General features: G+C 35.7%; 1 protein-coding gene across 9 annotated transcripts in view; it reads left to right on the top strand.

Annotated features, from left to right (window-relative positions):
* The window catches only part of ESCO1 (establishment of sister chromatid cohesion N-acetyltransferase 1), a 90,684-nt gene that overhangs the window by 53,374 nt on the left and 20,861 nt on the right, over positions 1–16,449 (top strand). For 8 of the 9 annotated variants that reach the window (XM_073790578.1, XM_019930547.3, XM_073790577.1 and 5 more), the window contains 3 exons: positions 7,083–7,172; positions 9,926–10,069; positions 12,494–12,681. In XM_073790578.1, coding sequence (XP_073646679.1) covers positions 7,083–7,172; positions 9,926–10,069; positions 12,494–12,681 — 422 coding nt within the window. Of the gene's footprint in view, positions 1–6,406; positions 6,531–7,082; positions 7,173–9,925; positions 10,070–12,493; positions 12,682–16,449 lie in introns of those variants that run through there. The other variant, XM_073790579.1, reaches the window with a different exon arrangement.

Genomic DNA, 16,449 nt, shown 5'->3' with positions numbered 1-16,449 from the left:
ACAGGCTTAGTTGCTCCACGGCTTGTGGGAGCTTCCCGGACCAGGGCTCAAACCTGTGTCCCCTTCATTGGCAGGCATATTCTTAACCACTGCGCCACCAGGGAAGTCCCTGCACTATAATTTTGTCAGTTTATTTGATTGCATTTTATAGTTAAAATAATAAATTGGCATAAACAAGTTTAGGAACAAACAAATGACTCTTGGTAATCACGTCACTTAGTTTTGGAATTCCAAAGTAGTTGTTTACTGGTTGACAGTCAGTGTGCCCCAGGCATCAGCTTCTGTTACCCAGGGAAAACTAAGCATTGGTTAGTCCAGCAAGTTGATTAGGTGGACATCATTTAAGAAAGTTACTGCCATGTATTAAAAATATCTAATTAGCTGAGCTCTAGACTTTTTTCCTGAATTATAAATTGGGTGACTTTAATAAATACCAGACTTCATCACTTCTCTTTCTTTTAGATTTTTGTTTTTCTTAATCAGAAGCTATTAAAACTCCAAGTAGTTTTAAGATTCTACCATTTTACCCATGAAAATGTTTTGCTGTTCAGAACATATTAAGCACCTCTCATAAAAACCTATTTCTTAGAACTTAGATTTTTCTCAGGAAGTGGTGAAAACTATAATTTAAAAAAACATATATACACATGACAGGGATGTTAGAGAAATGGAAAATAACTGTCGAAAACAGATATTGCTCTGTAAATCATTGAGTTCCTTCCAAAGTAATTTTAAAAATTGTATTTCAGAATCAGGTGGTCCTTAGTTATGAAAAGGCATTATTGAAAAAATTTTCTTATATACCATTATTGTATTACTTGCAAGAAAGGGTATTTAAATACTTCTCTTTTAACATGTGCTTTTAAGGGCATTTGTTCTTCAAACCTCCATTGTAGAGAAAATTTTCCTTTCACATTTTTTTCCTTGAAAAGATTTTAATTTAGGTGAATTAAAGGGTGGCCTTCAAAGTTTTTATTCTTCAACTCATCTTTTAAAAGAAAATTTATAAAAGCAGTATGTGTACCTAGAAATGGAAATTTCCAGAATTGTAAGGTATAAAATGAAAAAAAAAAAAAAGCCTCCTTTTTCCCTACCTTGTTTCCAGTCTCATTCTCCACTGGTTAAGCACTTTTGTCTTTTTCAGTGTTTCCAACATTGTATATATAGCTTATATGTATATATATATATATATCTCAAGCTGTATATAAATGTGTTTTAGTAAAATCTTCTTTTCCCAGTTTTTACTAGCTATATTTTGATGTTTAGTTTTGTTGATTGCCTATAATTTTAATATTTATAAATGATATTTGACTCCTTGGTGACTGCATTCTCCCCCTCTTTACCTTCCACATTCTGTCAGCTATAACTAAGTTTTGTAATTGTTCAGTAAGTATTATTTAATTCACTGTAACTTAGTGAAGTAGTTTTCATTCCTCTTTTATGGGTTACAAAACTAAGACAGAGAGGTTAAGTTCTTGGTTTTATGAATAGAGGCTTTAGTCCTTCAGGCACACTCCACCGTTTCAAAAATATTTATTGGTTACTTGATTTTCAGTGCTATGACTTGGGCTATAGTGTGTGTCAAACGAAGTCTTAGTCGTTTTGGAGCTTATGGTCTATATTTATAGTAAGTCTCATTGTAGGCCTCAGCAGTCTAGACATCCCAAAACTCCAGATCCCTGTAGCTTAATCCCTGGATCAAAGAAAATTGGTCGTGGGGTACAGGATACAGGATTTATCAAAACAAATAGTTTTACTGGAGGAGTAGAAGCTTTTAGGAGTTCTAGCTTCTGTTTAGTTCAAATATTGCGGAGAATGAGAAAAGTACACTGGAGGAGATCCTGCTATCATAGCATACCTACAAAATGAAAAGTCTATAAAACATCTGTAGAATTGAGTCAGATTTTTCTAAAATAAAACAAATTCCTGTGTATATTCTTTGATTTCTGACTCACTTAATGAATAAAAAAACCCCACTGTGTCATGGGACTTTCGTTTTTCTGAATACCTTCTTTAAAACTGGAAAATTAAACATGTTGGCTAGCTTTTAGTGGTTAAGTCATTTAAAATGGGAAACCATGAATCTTGAAATACTCTAGTAGTAATAAATATAGCTAACGGATTTGAAGGTTAACTTCACAGAGCATTGTGCTTAATTTTGCTTTAATAGACTGATTATATCATTCATGCCTGGTTGACTGAACACAAATCAACATATAAGATATCTTCATGTTTTTTAATTCCCAGAGGAATTTTTTGGGGGTAAATAAATTGATACAAATTAGTTTATTTTACATTTAGGAGGGAAAAGAAATGACATTAGTTAAGGTCTTTCTGTGTACCAGGGACTCCTCTAAGCATTTTACCCATATTAAACTCCTCTTAGTTCTTTTAGCAGATCACTAAGTAGTTACAATTAATTTATAAATGAGGAAACAGCAGAAAGAAGGATATGTATTTTGCCTGAAATCACACAGCTAGTGAGTGACGTAGTTGGCTCTAGGGTCCATGAGTAATAGACTAGGTTCTTATTATTTTATTTGAATTTCAACAAAATATATTGTGTGTACAATAAATTTAGCTCAGAAATAATTGACCCCATCTTCAGTGCTTGTCCTGACTCACAGCTCCCAAAACCTTTGGAATTTCCTAAGTGATGGGAGAAAGTGTCTTTTGTTACTTTAATGAGATGACCTTTGGAGCTCACCCAAGGACAGGGGCTGTTTGCCAGTGGAGCCGACTACAGAGGGTTGAAACTTTCAGTTCTCACACCCTGATCCTGGGGAGGGGAGAGGGGCTGGAGATTGAGTTCTGTTACCAGTGGCCAATGATTTGATCAATTCTGCCTCTGTAGTGAAGCCTCCAAAAAACCCAGAAGGACAGGGTTCAGAGAGCTTTTGGGTTGGTGAACACATGGAGATTCGGGGAAGGTGGTGTGCCTGGAGAGGGCATGGAAATACGTCTTTATCATTATTGTTGTTAATACAAGATTATTTTTGCAAAGTGTCCAAACATGAATTAAAACCAGCTGCTTGCGGGTAGTTAAAGTATATTAATACTTTCATTATAACATTTTATTAAAGTAGAAAAAACAGGAAATACAGATAAACTAAAAGGAAAAAAATTAAATCAGATAACCTCTGTTTATATTTTGGTGTATGTCCTTGCTGACTTTTAAAATATTCATAAGTACATATTTACGTTTAAAATTCATTTCAACAAAATATTTTTATATATTTCAAGAGTCTATAATTTGTTTCTCTTATGCAGTTTTTCTGCAGTTTTTTTATGCTTTCTGCCTTGGGTACTGTCCAGAAGAGCATGTGACCGAATTTTGAATGAGCTAATTTTAATTTACTTTTGTTTCTGAAGACTTAAAATTTTAAAAAGAGATGGTATTTAGAATATATCTATTTCAACATATAAAAAGTGTTAGACTTGCTGTCGAACTAAAACTGTCTGTTTTTCAAATTCCTTTAGTAATTTTAAGTAAAATTTTAATTGAAATACAACATGTAAAGAAAAGTACCCAAATAATGAGTGCTCAGCTTAATGGTGTAGTTTTGCAAAGTGAACACCCACATGACAAGAAACACCACTAGCATCTCAGAAGCTGCTCTGTGCCCCCACTGCAGTCAGTGCTTTTCCCAGCCTCAGGTCTAACCACTCTGCTGACTGGATTCATTTGACATTCATTTTTCACTTCTGAATAAATGGTATTTGAGCAAGCCTTGGGCCTTGGGCACAGTTTTGACAATGGGTGATTTGAACTTTCCAAAATAGTCTACCCCATCTCGCCCCACATCCCCACCACCAAACAGTGAGTCCCCAGGTACTCATCACTTAGCTTTAACAAGTCACAATTCATGGGAAATCTTCTTGCATCTACCCCTCCTAATTATTTTAAAGTGAAACCCAGGTGTCACATTATCATTTTAGTGGATATTTTTAAATATGTATTTTTAAAAGATGAAAAGATTGCTCTTTTTTTTTTTTTTTTACCGTAAACAGGATTTAAAGAGTATAACCACACCTTTAAAATTTAATTCCTTAATATCAGATATTCCCTCAGGGTTCAGAATCTCCCCAAATATCTCGTAATTTTCTATACTGTTTGAATTAAGGTCCATATGTTGCATTGGTTGGTATGTCTCTTAAATCTCCTTTAATCTAAAGGTTCTCCCTCTAGGTCTTTTTTTTTTTCCTTGCCGTATTTGTTGATAATTTTTTTGAAAAGCTGGTTATTGGTTTTATTTTTCAGGGTATTCTTTCATGGGTATTTCCATTCAACCTTTTATGAAAGTGATTAGTATGAACGTATATAACTTGAACGCACAGATCTAAATGTTTGGCTGATGAATTTCAACAATTGTATACATCAATATATTCACCACCCAATGTATTTTGTTTTTAATTGTAATCTTTTTCAAATGGAAAAAGAGGAAAAACCCCTTCCATTCTTTAGGCTCTGAAGTGTAGAGTAACTACAGTGGGGTTGGGGCAAAAAAAAATCATTGATTGCTATCAGCAGTGTAAAGCGTTCTGCTTTTCAGTAGCCAGATGGGTGAATTAAGAATATTTGGGGTTTGGAAAATGCCACTTGCTAGCAGAGGGATATGTGTAACATGTTAGAGCTAAAGGTGAAAGGTGTAAATGAAATAACATTTCATTTAAGATATAAACATTGAAATTTATATCTTTGCAAAAAAAAGCTGTGGCTATTTGGTTCTTCCTCTGAATTGCATTTACCCTTCCCAAAACCTCCACCTCTGTCTCAGTTTCAAGTAGCAGACACATTTCATCTCATCTAAGTATTCTAAAGATAGGAGGATCATGTGATTATTGACTCCAGGAAAGAGTTAACTGCAGTTGAAGCATATAAATGTCTTTATTATCTTATTTGACAGATATTAGCCAACTTGGTTCTTTCATCTTTGCCTTGTCCAAGATTTGAATTTATTGTCGTATTTAACTCTGGGGACTTTTTAATTGTGTTTTCTTAAAGTAGTACATGGATTTTAGTTTGATACCATTAGGAAGGTAGAGTGGAAGTTACTAAGAGTTACTGAGTGGCTGCTCTCTGTGAGGTATCATCTCTTAAATGCAGTGCTCTAAACTCCTAAGTAATGTATGTGATGACAGCTATTTTGTCCATAGCCTAGGTCAGGAAACAGAATGAGAGTTCCAGTGATTTGCCCAAGACCATATAGCTAGTAACTACCAGGAAATGGGATTTAAACCCTGAACTTTTATTCCAGAACTCTTAAAAAGTTTTCACTTAAATATCCTGTCTTCATAAACATTAGAAACCTAAGCAGTAATAACTCTGCCCGTTGCAATTCCTGCTGCTTATACACGTACATGAAAAAACAATCATACTTAAAACATTTTAAAAAATTGTATCAAATCCAATTGTGATAACATTTCCTGTGTGAACATGCAAGTTTCAACTTGTATCAAGAGAAAGTTTTTGTACTAAAAAGTCAGTAAAGCAAACTACTTTATCTAGTGCCTATGGTGCAATATAATGACGTTAGACCAGTATTGTTATTTTTAAAGACAGTAGGAAAATAGCTTATCAAATTATCTTCAGGTAATTCAGTTCAGGACGTATGACTTTGTTATAAGTTGGGGTTACTTAAATTCTAGCTTTTCATTGAATTTGTCGTTTAGTTTTTAAAATGAAAAGTCTCCATTTTCATTTTATGTGAAATAGATTTATTTTAAAAACTTTTCCCAAAAATAACATATTAATGTAAATTTGTTTTTAAAGAGGGTGATATCTTTTATTCCCTGTAGAAGCATTTTACCTATATTCAAATCTGGATATGATTCAGATTTTTGTTTCTAGTTTGAAAAAAATGACTTCTGTGACTATTGTTTCTGCTCCTTTTTTCTTTTCAAATCTTGGGAACGCATTACCATCATAATTATAGTCTGAATTTTACTTTACCTTTGGGTGCTCTATTTTTTAAACAAATTCTGATTTTAAATACTTTAATCCAAATTGTGATTTATACCAAGTTTATTTCTAGACTTTCTGTCCCCAGCTAAGATCCTGCCCTCTCCCAAAAAGACCATTCTGGATTATTTAAGAAAATCAACCTCCTTTCAGACTTGCCATAGTATTTTTAAAAATATAGTTGCCTTTTTCTTGGTTTCATTGAGCTTTAATATTCTCAAACAAATCTCAGAAAGAAGATGCTGGTTTTCTTTAATAGAAGTACATATTGCTTCTTGAAAGGCATTTTTATTTAAAGTTGGTTGGGTAAGACAAGTGGAACAACTAGTTAAGCTCATTCCTTCTGTACTTATTTTTAACTTCAAAGCTCCTAGTTTTAACCTCTGGTTCAGTCCCATCTTACTAGATTTAAGTGGCTTTTGTTTTGTTTTGTTTTTCATGCAGGTTCTGCTCATTAATCACCACGAGTGTGGATCTGAAGAAGAGTTTATTACCTCTCTTTTTTTGAGTATGTTTAACTTCAGATACACACAACGTAGCCTCTCCTTCCCTATTAGATTCTTAGAAGGTAGTTATATTTTTATAGTATCCTTCTTGTGACTTTGATAGTTGTGATCAATAAGAATAAAAACTATTCCTTACATATTGGGCTACTGCATGCAAATCAGTTCATTTAAAACCTCCTGGAGGTCTTTGGCATGCCAGACATAAAACCATGAGTGTTTGTTTGTGGAGGTAACGATGTTCCAAAGAAATTTAAGACTTTAATTCTCTTATCAAGAAACTGGGTGAGTTATCCTTTAGGTTCTGGGAATCACTGACCTTAAGGGGCTTGCTTTTGGTGTGTGATTTTTTAAATTAATTTAAAATGGGAAATGATAAATTAGAAATGCTATTGTGGTATTAGATCTCTGAATGAATAGTAGAGAGAAATTAGCTTGTATTATACCTATTATACAAATTACCTGATTTATCATGTCTTATTAAATATTAATGAGCATATACTTTTCCATGTCTGTAATTTTTAGACACATTGATATATTTTTCTTATTGTACATGAATATGATGTATGAAATGTGATAAATAAAATTAATTCTTTTTTTTATATATATATGTCTAGGGTTGGAAAAAAGAAAGAATTCTAGCTGAATATCCTGATGGCAGGATAATAATGGTTCTTCCTGAAGACCCAAAGTATGCCCTGAAAAAGGTAAATTTCCAGTGAAATTTCACACAGAATAAATAGTATAATTTTGCAGCTAATTTTAAGAGTATAACGTATTGCTGGCAGAACACATTTAAAAACCAATTCTGAAAACAAGAAATAAGCATTTAGTCACAACCCAACTGAAAAATTATGCTTTAACTTTGTAGTGTATCTAGCATAAGTGAAATGAATTTTTAGTGGATTGATTGATTACTGTCTCATATTACCAGTAATTTGAGTGATGGTATGAAGGCATAGTAATGAATAATGGCACATAAATTATTTCAAGAATCAAAATTAAAATAAAAATCTGAATCATAATTTGTAGAATTAAAATTAATAACTGTCATTTTATTCTGAGTAAATTTCTAAATAAAAGCTTATTGCAGAAGGGGATCTAGTAGTAGGTCATAGTTATCCTTAAGTTAAACATGAAGTAATCATAATGTTAAGGTAGAAAATAATATATATTCTGATTTATAAATGTAATGGAGAAAACTTAAAATCCTCTGTGAGCCAGGTTTTAGTCCAATTTAGGGTTCAGAGAAATGAACCAGAGAGATAATGAAGTCTGGAACCATTTTATTATATAGAGTACCCTAAATGTCAGGAGACCATAGGACAAACTTATTTTTAATGAATATATTAATTACATTTTCAAATAATATACTCAAAACGTTTTTCCTCCAGATGCTTTTTCAGAAGTACCTCATAATGTAAAGCAATGGGTCTGATCGTTTATCTGAAAAACTTAATTAAACTAGAGTGTTTTCAACATATCTAGAAACACAAGGAAAGTAGTTTATTTACTTTTCTCAGGTTAATAGTTGGACCTCTTTAAATTTAGGAATACTTCACCTGAAAGGGAGGTTGAAGAAAAACACTTTGAACCTGTTATTTGAAAATATAGCTAACATTCCACTTACAGATCCTTGAACAACGGTTGGAGGAGGCAGTGTTAATCTACATATAATTCGGTGTGCTAGGTTCCTCTATATCTTTGGATTCAACCAACCACGGACCATGTAGTACTGAAGTATTTACTATTGAAAAATACCCATGTAGGGCTTCCCTGGTGGCGCGGTGGTTGAGAGTCCGCCTGCCGATGCAGGGGACAAGGGTTCATGCCCCGGTCTGGGAAGATCCCACATGCCGCGGAGCGGCTGGGCCCGTGGGCCATGGCCGCTGAGCCTGCGCGTCCGGAGCCTGTGCTCCGCAACGGGAGAGGCCACAGCAGTGAGAGGCCCGCGTACCACAAAAAAAAAAGAAAAAGAAAAAGAAAAAGAAAAATACCCATGTAAAAGTGGACCCATCCTGTTCAAACCTGTGTTGTTCAAGGATCATTTGTATAAGTTTATCCTGTGGTTCCTGACTTTTCGGGTACCCTGAATATATAACTGAACAATCCCCGTTACTCAAATAAGCCCCCATGTTACCACTGCTGAACAGTATAGACAGTAGTATTTAGAATGGCACATAAACCTGTCTTGTATTTGAAACATTGATCCTTGCACAGAAACAAATACTTGTTGAATTAATGTTGGATTAGTAACTGACTAAATGAAAATTAAATTATGGGATTTTTGGAATTCCAACTGTTATCATTTGGAAATGCACGGTGGGCACTTTGCTTTACTGCATGTGGCGTCCATACGTTTCTTACCAAGACTCCACAGAAAATTCTAATTTCCTCATGTTCATTTCTCAGGACAGACTCTTAGTAACCTACAGTTCAGTATGTTACTGGTTAGTAATAGGTTAAAAATTAAAATCTAAGGAATTGTGAGTCATTTGCCTTTAGTAACTGAGTCAGGTATTGTATTGTGGGATATTGTTCTAGGATTAGGAGGACTTGAGTTTTCATCACTGAATAAGGGATGTATTACATGGTATTCTGCATGTCAGAGGTGTGAGTACCTAACCCTCTTAGGTGTTATTTGCATTTTAAACTTAGTGTCACAAATGAATGTTTATTGGACTGAATATTTGCAGATTATTTTTTAACTGGGGAAGGAACTAATGTTTGGGTGCCTACAAAAATCTTGACTTTGAGAACCTATGAAAGTTTGAGCTTACCGTATTTGACCTTGACCACAATTCTAGGAGGTAACAGAAAGAAGCAGTTCGATGCCATATTAACATTATAGGTTCAAATCCCAGAAATCGCAGCTCTTTGGTTCTAGGTGTCCCATATCTGACATGGGAAAGTTACTTTTGAATTTTATTTCTTCTGTATGCAAAAGAAACTATAAGCCTCTAAGAGGTGGTGGATTTAAATAAGATAATATTGATAAAGTGCTTTGCATAATGTCTGGCCTATAAATGGTTGATAAGGAGTAAACATTTATGTCTGTCCTCTGTGTTCACCTGCACTTTACTGATGAGAGTATTCATTAAGCCTTGCGAAGAAGAGAAGTGTGGCTTGCCTGGCGAAGATTCCAGTGAAGCTCTCTCCAGTACTCAAACCCACGATCCTTCTAATGGGAAGTCTTTGTTCTTATTACCTATTGTAGGAGCTCTCACTCCTGTTGTTCCCAGACTGCTGGGCTTGACATTACTCTCCATTCTTTCCTCCTTTTGCAAATTGGTCCACAGGGCTTGAAAAACATTTATTGGTCAGGACAGTCATTCAGAAGCACTCTTCAGAGGATATCCTGCTTGGAATAAAATACTCAATTTATTGAACTGAAATAGTATATTTTTACATATATAAAATGCTTTTGTTGTTAAAAAAAATATTGTTCTTTATTTGGCAGGTTGACGAGATTAGAGAGATGGTTGATAATGACTTAGGTTTCCAGCAGGCTCCACTAATGTGCTATTCCAGAACAAAAACACTTCTCTTTATTTCTAATGACAAAAAAGTAGTTGGTTGCCTAATTGCAGAACATATCCAATGGGTAAGTGATTTTTAAAGAGTGGTCGTATGTAGTATGGTGTTTAAAGAGTTACAGGAATAACATAATCCTGGTAAATTTTTCAGCGTTTTATGTAAGGAAGAGTATGAATGCAAGAATTCCTGTGTGTAATTCTTTACTACAGTGGAGTTGTATCTTGCATGGGAGTTAGTTTCTCAAGTCAGTATAAAGTATAAGAGAAAAATTCTGTAACTCAAAAGTACTATTAAATTTTGTTCGGGAAGTTTCCTTGTTGGCTGCTAACGTAATGTCTGTCTCAGTCCCTTCAGCGCTGGAATAAATCAAGGGTTGGCAAATTACAGCCTGAAGGCAAAATCCAACCTGTTTTTTATAAAGTTTTATTGTAGCACAGCCATGCCCATTTGCTTACATTTTGTCTGTGGCTGCTTTCACACTACAAAGACTGAGTTGAATAGTTGCAACAGAGGCCAGGTATGCTGCAAAGCCTAAAATACTTATTGCCTGGCCCTTTATGAAAAGTTGCGCACTCCTGCAGTGGATCACCACTTCTTTGGTTGAGCTCTAGATGAGGACTTGGCTTGTATTTAAGAGCCAAATTGTGCAAAAAAAACCAATAGTATCTTTTAGTTGCCTGCAAGTGGATGCTTCTTCATAAAATTTTCTAATAAAGTACAAAGTCGAAACAAATCTGCGTGAGTTAATTTCCATATGTTAAGCTACATTAAAAAAATTCAGCCTGAAATTGTGTAGTTTATGAATCTTGCTGTTTGTAATTACAAATTTGATTTAAATAGATAGCTGACAAAGTAGTTTGGAGATACAAATTCGATATAAAATGACTAACTCATAGAAGCTTGCCATACTGTAATTGAGTTAATTTTTGCATAGTACAAATTGTGTGGGTTTATTTTTTCTTTGCAGTGGATTTATTCTTTGCTTTATCATTTATCCACTTGATAGATCCCTGAGTCTTGATTGTCCCACTTTTAAGAGATATCAACAATGTCATGCTTGATTTTCCTGAATTCCTGAATGCCAAAGTGCTTTCAGTGTGTATTGAATAACTGTTGTGTGTTTAAGGCTTGTCCTTAGCAACTCACCCCCCTTAATTTCACTCCAACCAGCATGATTTATTACTCCTGAGGAGGGTTAATAGTAAGATACCGACTTGAGGGAAGTACCAGTTTTTAGATGAAATTGATGATTGAAACAAATGAAGTTAATTAGATGAGGGAAATTAAATATTTGAAGTCAGATTTGCACAGAGTGACAAAGATATTTGCAGATTTTATGATAGAGCATTCTTACATCTGTTTGGCAAATGACTAAGCATTAAAAGAAATTGCAGACATCTGTCTTGTTTTTGACAGTTTCTTACAGTGTTTTGTATTTGGTTGTTGTTCACAATGAATGTTCTTCAGTAAACCCTTGTAGCTTTCTGGTTTTTTTTTTTTGGCCGCGCTTTGTGGCTTACGGGAGCTCAGGTCCCTGACCAGGGATTGAATCGGCCATGGCAGTGAAAGCGCTGAGTCCTAACCACTAGACTATCAGGGAACTCCCCACCCTTGTGTTTTTTAAATTTTTATTCTACCTAGTTCCAAAAATGACTTGTAGCAGTGTTTAGATTAGAACATAGTTGTGTAATATTTGCTTGTTTGTTCTTTGTTAACTCTCAGTTGTGTTGTCTGATTGCTAACTTGTGTACCACGTCCCATCAGAAGGCTAGCCATGTCCCTTTTTGGCCACTAGACTGGCAGAAGAGATGTATGTTTTCTTAGAGTTTTTTTTTTTTTTTTTTCCAAGAGGTAAGAGTGTAGGGAAAGGACCTTTTTAACTCTTGATTCCTCTGCCATCCCTCATCCTAGTTCCTGCACAGCTGTGAACCCTAGTACTATGGCAGCAGGCCCGGAAACAGTTGTGACTGCCGAGTTTTTAGCATGTCCTTTTGCTGGTCCTAGGATATGGGAGGTAGAGAAAATTAGCATTCAGTTCCTATTATGTGCCAGCTGTGATGGCAGGCTGCTTTGTATATATTTCCTTATTTAATCTCAGCAATTCTCTGAAGGAGGTGGTGGAGAGTTCCAATTTGTTGGTAAGGAACCCAGAGCATAATTAAGTAACTTTATCTCATGGTCACGTAACTAGCGAGTTAGAACAGAATGTAGATCCAGGTCTGTTTATTTCCTAAAATGAGGGTGAAAGCGTAAGTGGTTCCCATAGTTTGTTAAGAAGCCAGACAAAAGTAGTGACCTCCTCACTAAGGTCAGTACTAGACAGTTGCTTAACAATATTCCCACTTTAAAACTCCCGCCCCTCCAACAGTGTCTTTGTGTATAATGGAGTCACTCTGCCGTGCAGCAGAGACTGGCACAACATTGTAAATCAACTATACTCCAATATAAATAAATAAAGTTTAAAAATTTCCCCCTGTTTTGCTACATATAGGGCTACAGAGTTATAGAAGAAAAACTTCCAGTTATCAGGTCAGAAGAAGAAAAAGTCAGATTTGAAAGGCAGAAAGCCTGGTGCTGCTCAACATTGCCAGAGCCTGCAATCTGTGGGATCAGCCGCATATGGGTGTTCAGCATGATGCGTCGGAAGAAAATCGCTTCTCGCATGATTGAATGCCTAAGGTAACTTCAATGTAATTCTTCAAGTCATTTTCAGTAGTTTAGGATTTAAGCAGAGTTTTATATGAAGAATGGCATTTAGGGGCTTCCCTGGTTGCGCAGTGGTTGGGAGTCCGCCAGCCAATGCAGGGGACATGGGTTCGTGCCCTGGTCTGGGAAGATCCCACAGGACGCGGAGCGGCTGAGCTGGTGAGCCATGGCCGCTGGGCCTGCGCGTTCGGAGCCTGTGCTCAGCAACGGGAAGGGCCCCAGTAGTGAGAGGCCCGCATACCGCAAAAAAAAAAAAAAAAAGAATGGCCTTTAGTTAATCTTAAATGTGTAACCTTTATTTATATTAATTTAAAATCTGCATAAGATTGTCAGTATGTTGGATCTGTGAGTGCTTTTTTTTTTTTTTTTTTTTTTTTTTGCTGTACGCGGGCCTCTCACTGTTGTGGCCTCTCCCGTTGCGGAGCACAGGCTCCGGACGCGCAGGCTCAGCGGCCACGCTCACGGCCCCAGCCGCTCCGCGGCATGTGGGATCTTCCCGGACCGGGACAGCAACCCGTGTCCGCTGCATCGGCAGGCGGACTCTCAACCAGTGCGCCACCAGGGAAGCCCTGTGAGTGCTTTTTATGTGAAGTTAACCTGAGGGGGAAGAAAGCACTATGGGTTAAGTATTATTAAACCATTTTAACTTTTTAAATTTGCATCTATGATATCAGGCCAAAATAACCCACTTATTTCAAATTGCGTTCAATATTAGAGAATCTTAAAGATAACCAAAGAAGTATGGGAAATTTCTTGGGAGTTTAGCTTTTGGGAAAATTTGTCTTAATTTAAGAATAGTATTTGTAAATAATCTAAGTCTCTTAATAGTTTTTCTTCTTGCTTTTATTGCTTGATTTTTAATCAAAGGTATAGAGAAGATTCAGAAAATTACATGTTTTTTGCTCTTTAAAGCATCTTTGCTAAAGGATTAATGAAAGAGGTTTAAATTAATCATGCAAATGAGGTTTTTTAGGTTGGTCTCTTGTGTCTGTTTATTCATAGAATACCTATCTACTACTACTTATAGGTATAGCTTTCAAAATAATCCATTATTGTTATAAGTGAGAGCCTAAGACTCTTAAGTCTCTTAGAGCCTTACTGTGTTTCAGGTCTCTCTCCCTTATTTTTGTTTTATCAATGAGTAGTGATCCAGAAGGGCTTAGATCTACCTACCCTTCTCTTCACAAGAGGCAGGTCTATTTTTAGCTCTTTCAGAACTAAACCTGGAAAATGCAGCTGATTAAATAATTGTCCTAAATGAGGGTATTGTCCCTCCTTTAAATCTTGTAAAACTTAGGTCTTGTCAAAACCATAAGATGGTTCTAGTTTATAAAAACATAAAACATTGTAGTCATTGTGTTTGTTCTGTGTGATACTGAGATTGCCACTCTAAGCTTCCTGTTAAAACCATAGAGGTTTCTAACTTTTTTCATTTATTGTTCCTTTATGTACCCATCTCACCTTGTTACGATTACAATATGAAAATTCTACTAATAGTCTATATCCTGGCAAATTTTAAAACATTTAAAAATAACAGCTTTATTGAGATATAATTACATAGCACAAAATTTATCTTGTTTTTAGTTAACCATTTTTTCTTCCAGTTTTATTGAATTATGATTGACATACAACACTGTATGTTTAAGGTATACAACAAATGATTTGACTTACATACACCATGACATGATTATCACAATAAGTGCAGTGAACATCCATCATCTCATATAGATACAAAATTAAAGAAATAGAAAAATTTTTTTCCTTGTGATGAGAGCTCTTAGAATTTACTCTCTTAACAACTTTCATATATAACACACAGCAGTGCTAATTATGTTTATCATATTATACATGACATCCCTAGTACTTATTTATCTTATAATGGGAAGTTTATACCTTTTGACTGCCTTCATTGAATACCCCCTCTCCCCAAATCCCCACCTCTCGTAACCATAATCTGATCTCTTTTTGAGTTTGTTTGTTTATTTGAAGTATAATTGACCTACAACACTACGTTAGTTCCTGTTATACAACATTGTTTCCGTATTTTTATACATTTCAAAATGGTCACCACAATAAGTCTAGATACAGATATGTCACCATACAAAGATATTACGTAGTTATTGACTATATTCTCCATACTGTGCGTTTCATACCATTGACTTATTTATTTTACAACTGTAAGTTTGTGCCTCTTAATCTCCTGCACCTATTTCTCCCTCCCCTCCTGCCACCCTCCCCTTCCCTCTGGCAACCACCTATTTGTTCTGTGTATCTATAATTGTGTTTCTGTTTTGTTACGTTTATTTGTTTTGCATCTTAGATTCCATGTGTAAGTGAAATCATACAGCATTTTTCTTTCTTTAACTTATTTCACCCTCTAGGTCTGTCCATGTTGTAAATGGCAAGATTTCATTCTTTTTTGTGGCTGAGTAATATTCCGTTGTGTGTGTGTTTGTGTCTGTGTGTATGTCTCTGGTTGTGTGTATACACACAGCATCTTCTTTATCCACTTATCTATTGATGGACATTTAGGTTGCTTTCATATCTTGTCTATTGTAAATAATGCTACAATGAACACAGAGGTGCATATATTTTTTCTAATGTGTATTTTTTTCCTTTGGGTAAGTACTCAGGAGTGGAATTTATATGGTCATATATGGGTCATATATGGTAGTTCTATTTTTAATTTTTTTGAGGACTCTTCATACTGTTTTCCATAGTGGCTGCACCGGTTTACATTTCTACCAACTGTGCATGAGGGTTCCTTTTTCTCCACATCCTCACCAAGACTTGATATTTGTTGTCATTTTGATAATAGCCATTTTGACAGGTGTGAGGTGATAATACCTCATTGTGGTTTTGATTTGCATTTCCCTGATGATTAGTGATGTTGGACATCTTTCCATGTGCCTGTTGGCCCTCTTTTTGTCTTCCTTGGGAAAATGCCTTTGCAGATTCTCTGCCCATGTTTTAATCAGGTTTTTTTTTTTTGATGTTGAGTTGTATGAGTTCTCTGTATATTTTGGGTATTAACTCTTTACTGGTTATATCGTTTGCAAATATCCTCTCCCATTCAGTAGGTGGCCTTTTTGGTCATCTTTTTAAAGTGACACTTCCTGGGTTTTAGTATATTTAGAAGGCTGTGTAACCATCACCACTGTCTAATTCTAAGACATTTCCTTCAGTCTCCCCAAAACCTGATACCCAATTTCCCCATTTCCTTCTCCTCCAGCTTCTGGGAACCAATAATCTACTTTTGTCTCAATAGATTTGCCTATTCTGAACTGTATTTTTTTTTAATGTTTATTTATTTATTTAGCTGCATCGGGTCTTTGTTGTGGCATGTGGGATCTTCATTGCAGCATGTGGGATTTTTCGTTGGCGCATGTTGTGGCATGTGGGCTCTTCGTTGTGGCATGGGCTTCTCTCTAGTTGTGGCGTGTGGGTTTTCTCTTCTCTAGTTGTGGCGCAGGCTCCAGAGTGCGTGGCATGCAGGCTCTCTCATTGAGGAGCACGAGCTCAGTAGTTGTGGCGTGTGGGCTTTGTTGCCCCACAGCGTGTGGGATCTTAGTTCCCTGACCAGGGATTGAACCCACATCCCCTGCATTGGCAGGCGGATCCTTAACCATTGTGCCACCAGGGAAGGCTGTGTATTTTTATTTCTCTTGGTAAATAGAGAAATACTTGTGTATGTATATTTCTTTTGGTACATACGTAGGAGAATTGGGCCATATGGTAACC

Source organism: Tursiops truncatus, chromosome 13 (assembly GCF_011762595.2).
Source record: "Tursiops truncatus isolate mTurTru1 chromosome 13, mTurTru1.mat.Y, whole genome shotgun sequence".
Classification (NCBI taxonomy): Eukaryota; Metazoa; Chordata; class Mammalia; order Artiodactyla; family Delphinidae; genus Tursiops; species Tursiops truncatus.
This window is presented reverse-complemented; position numbering and strand designations above follow the sequence as displayed.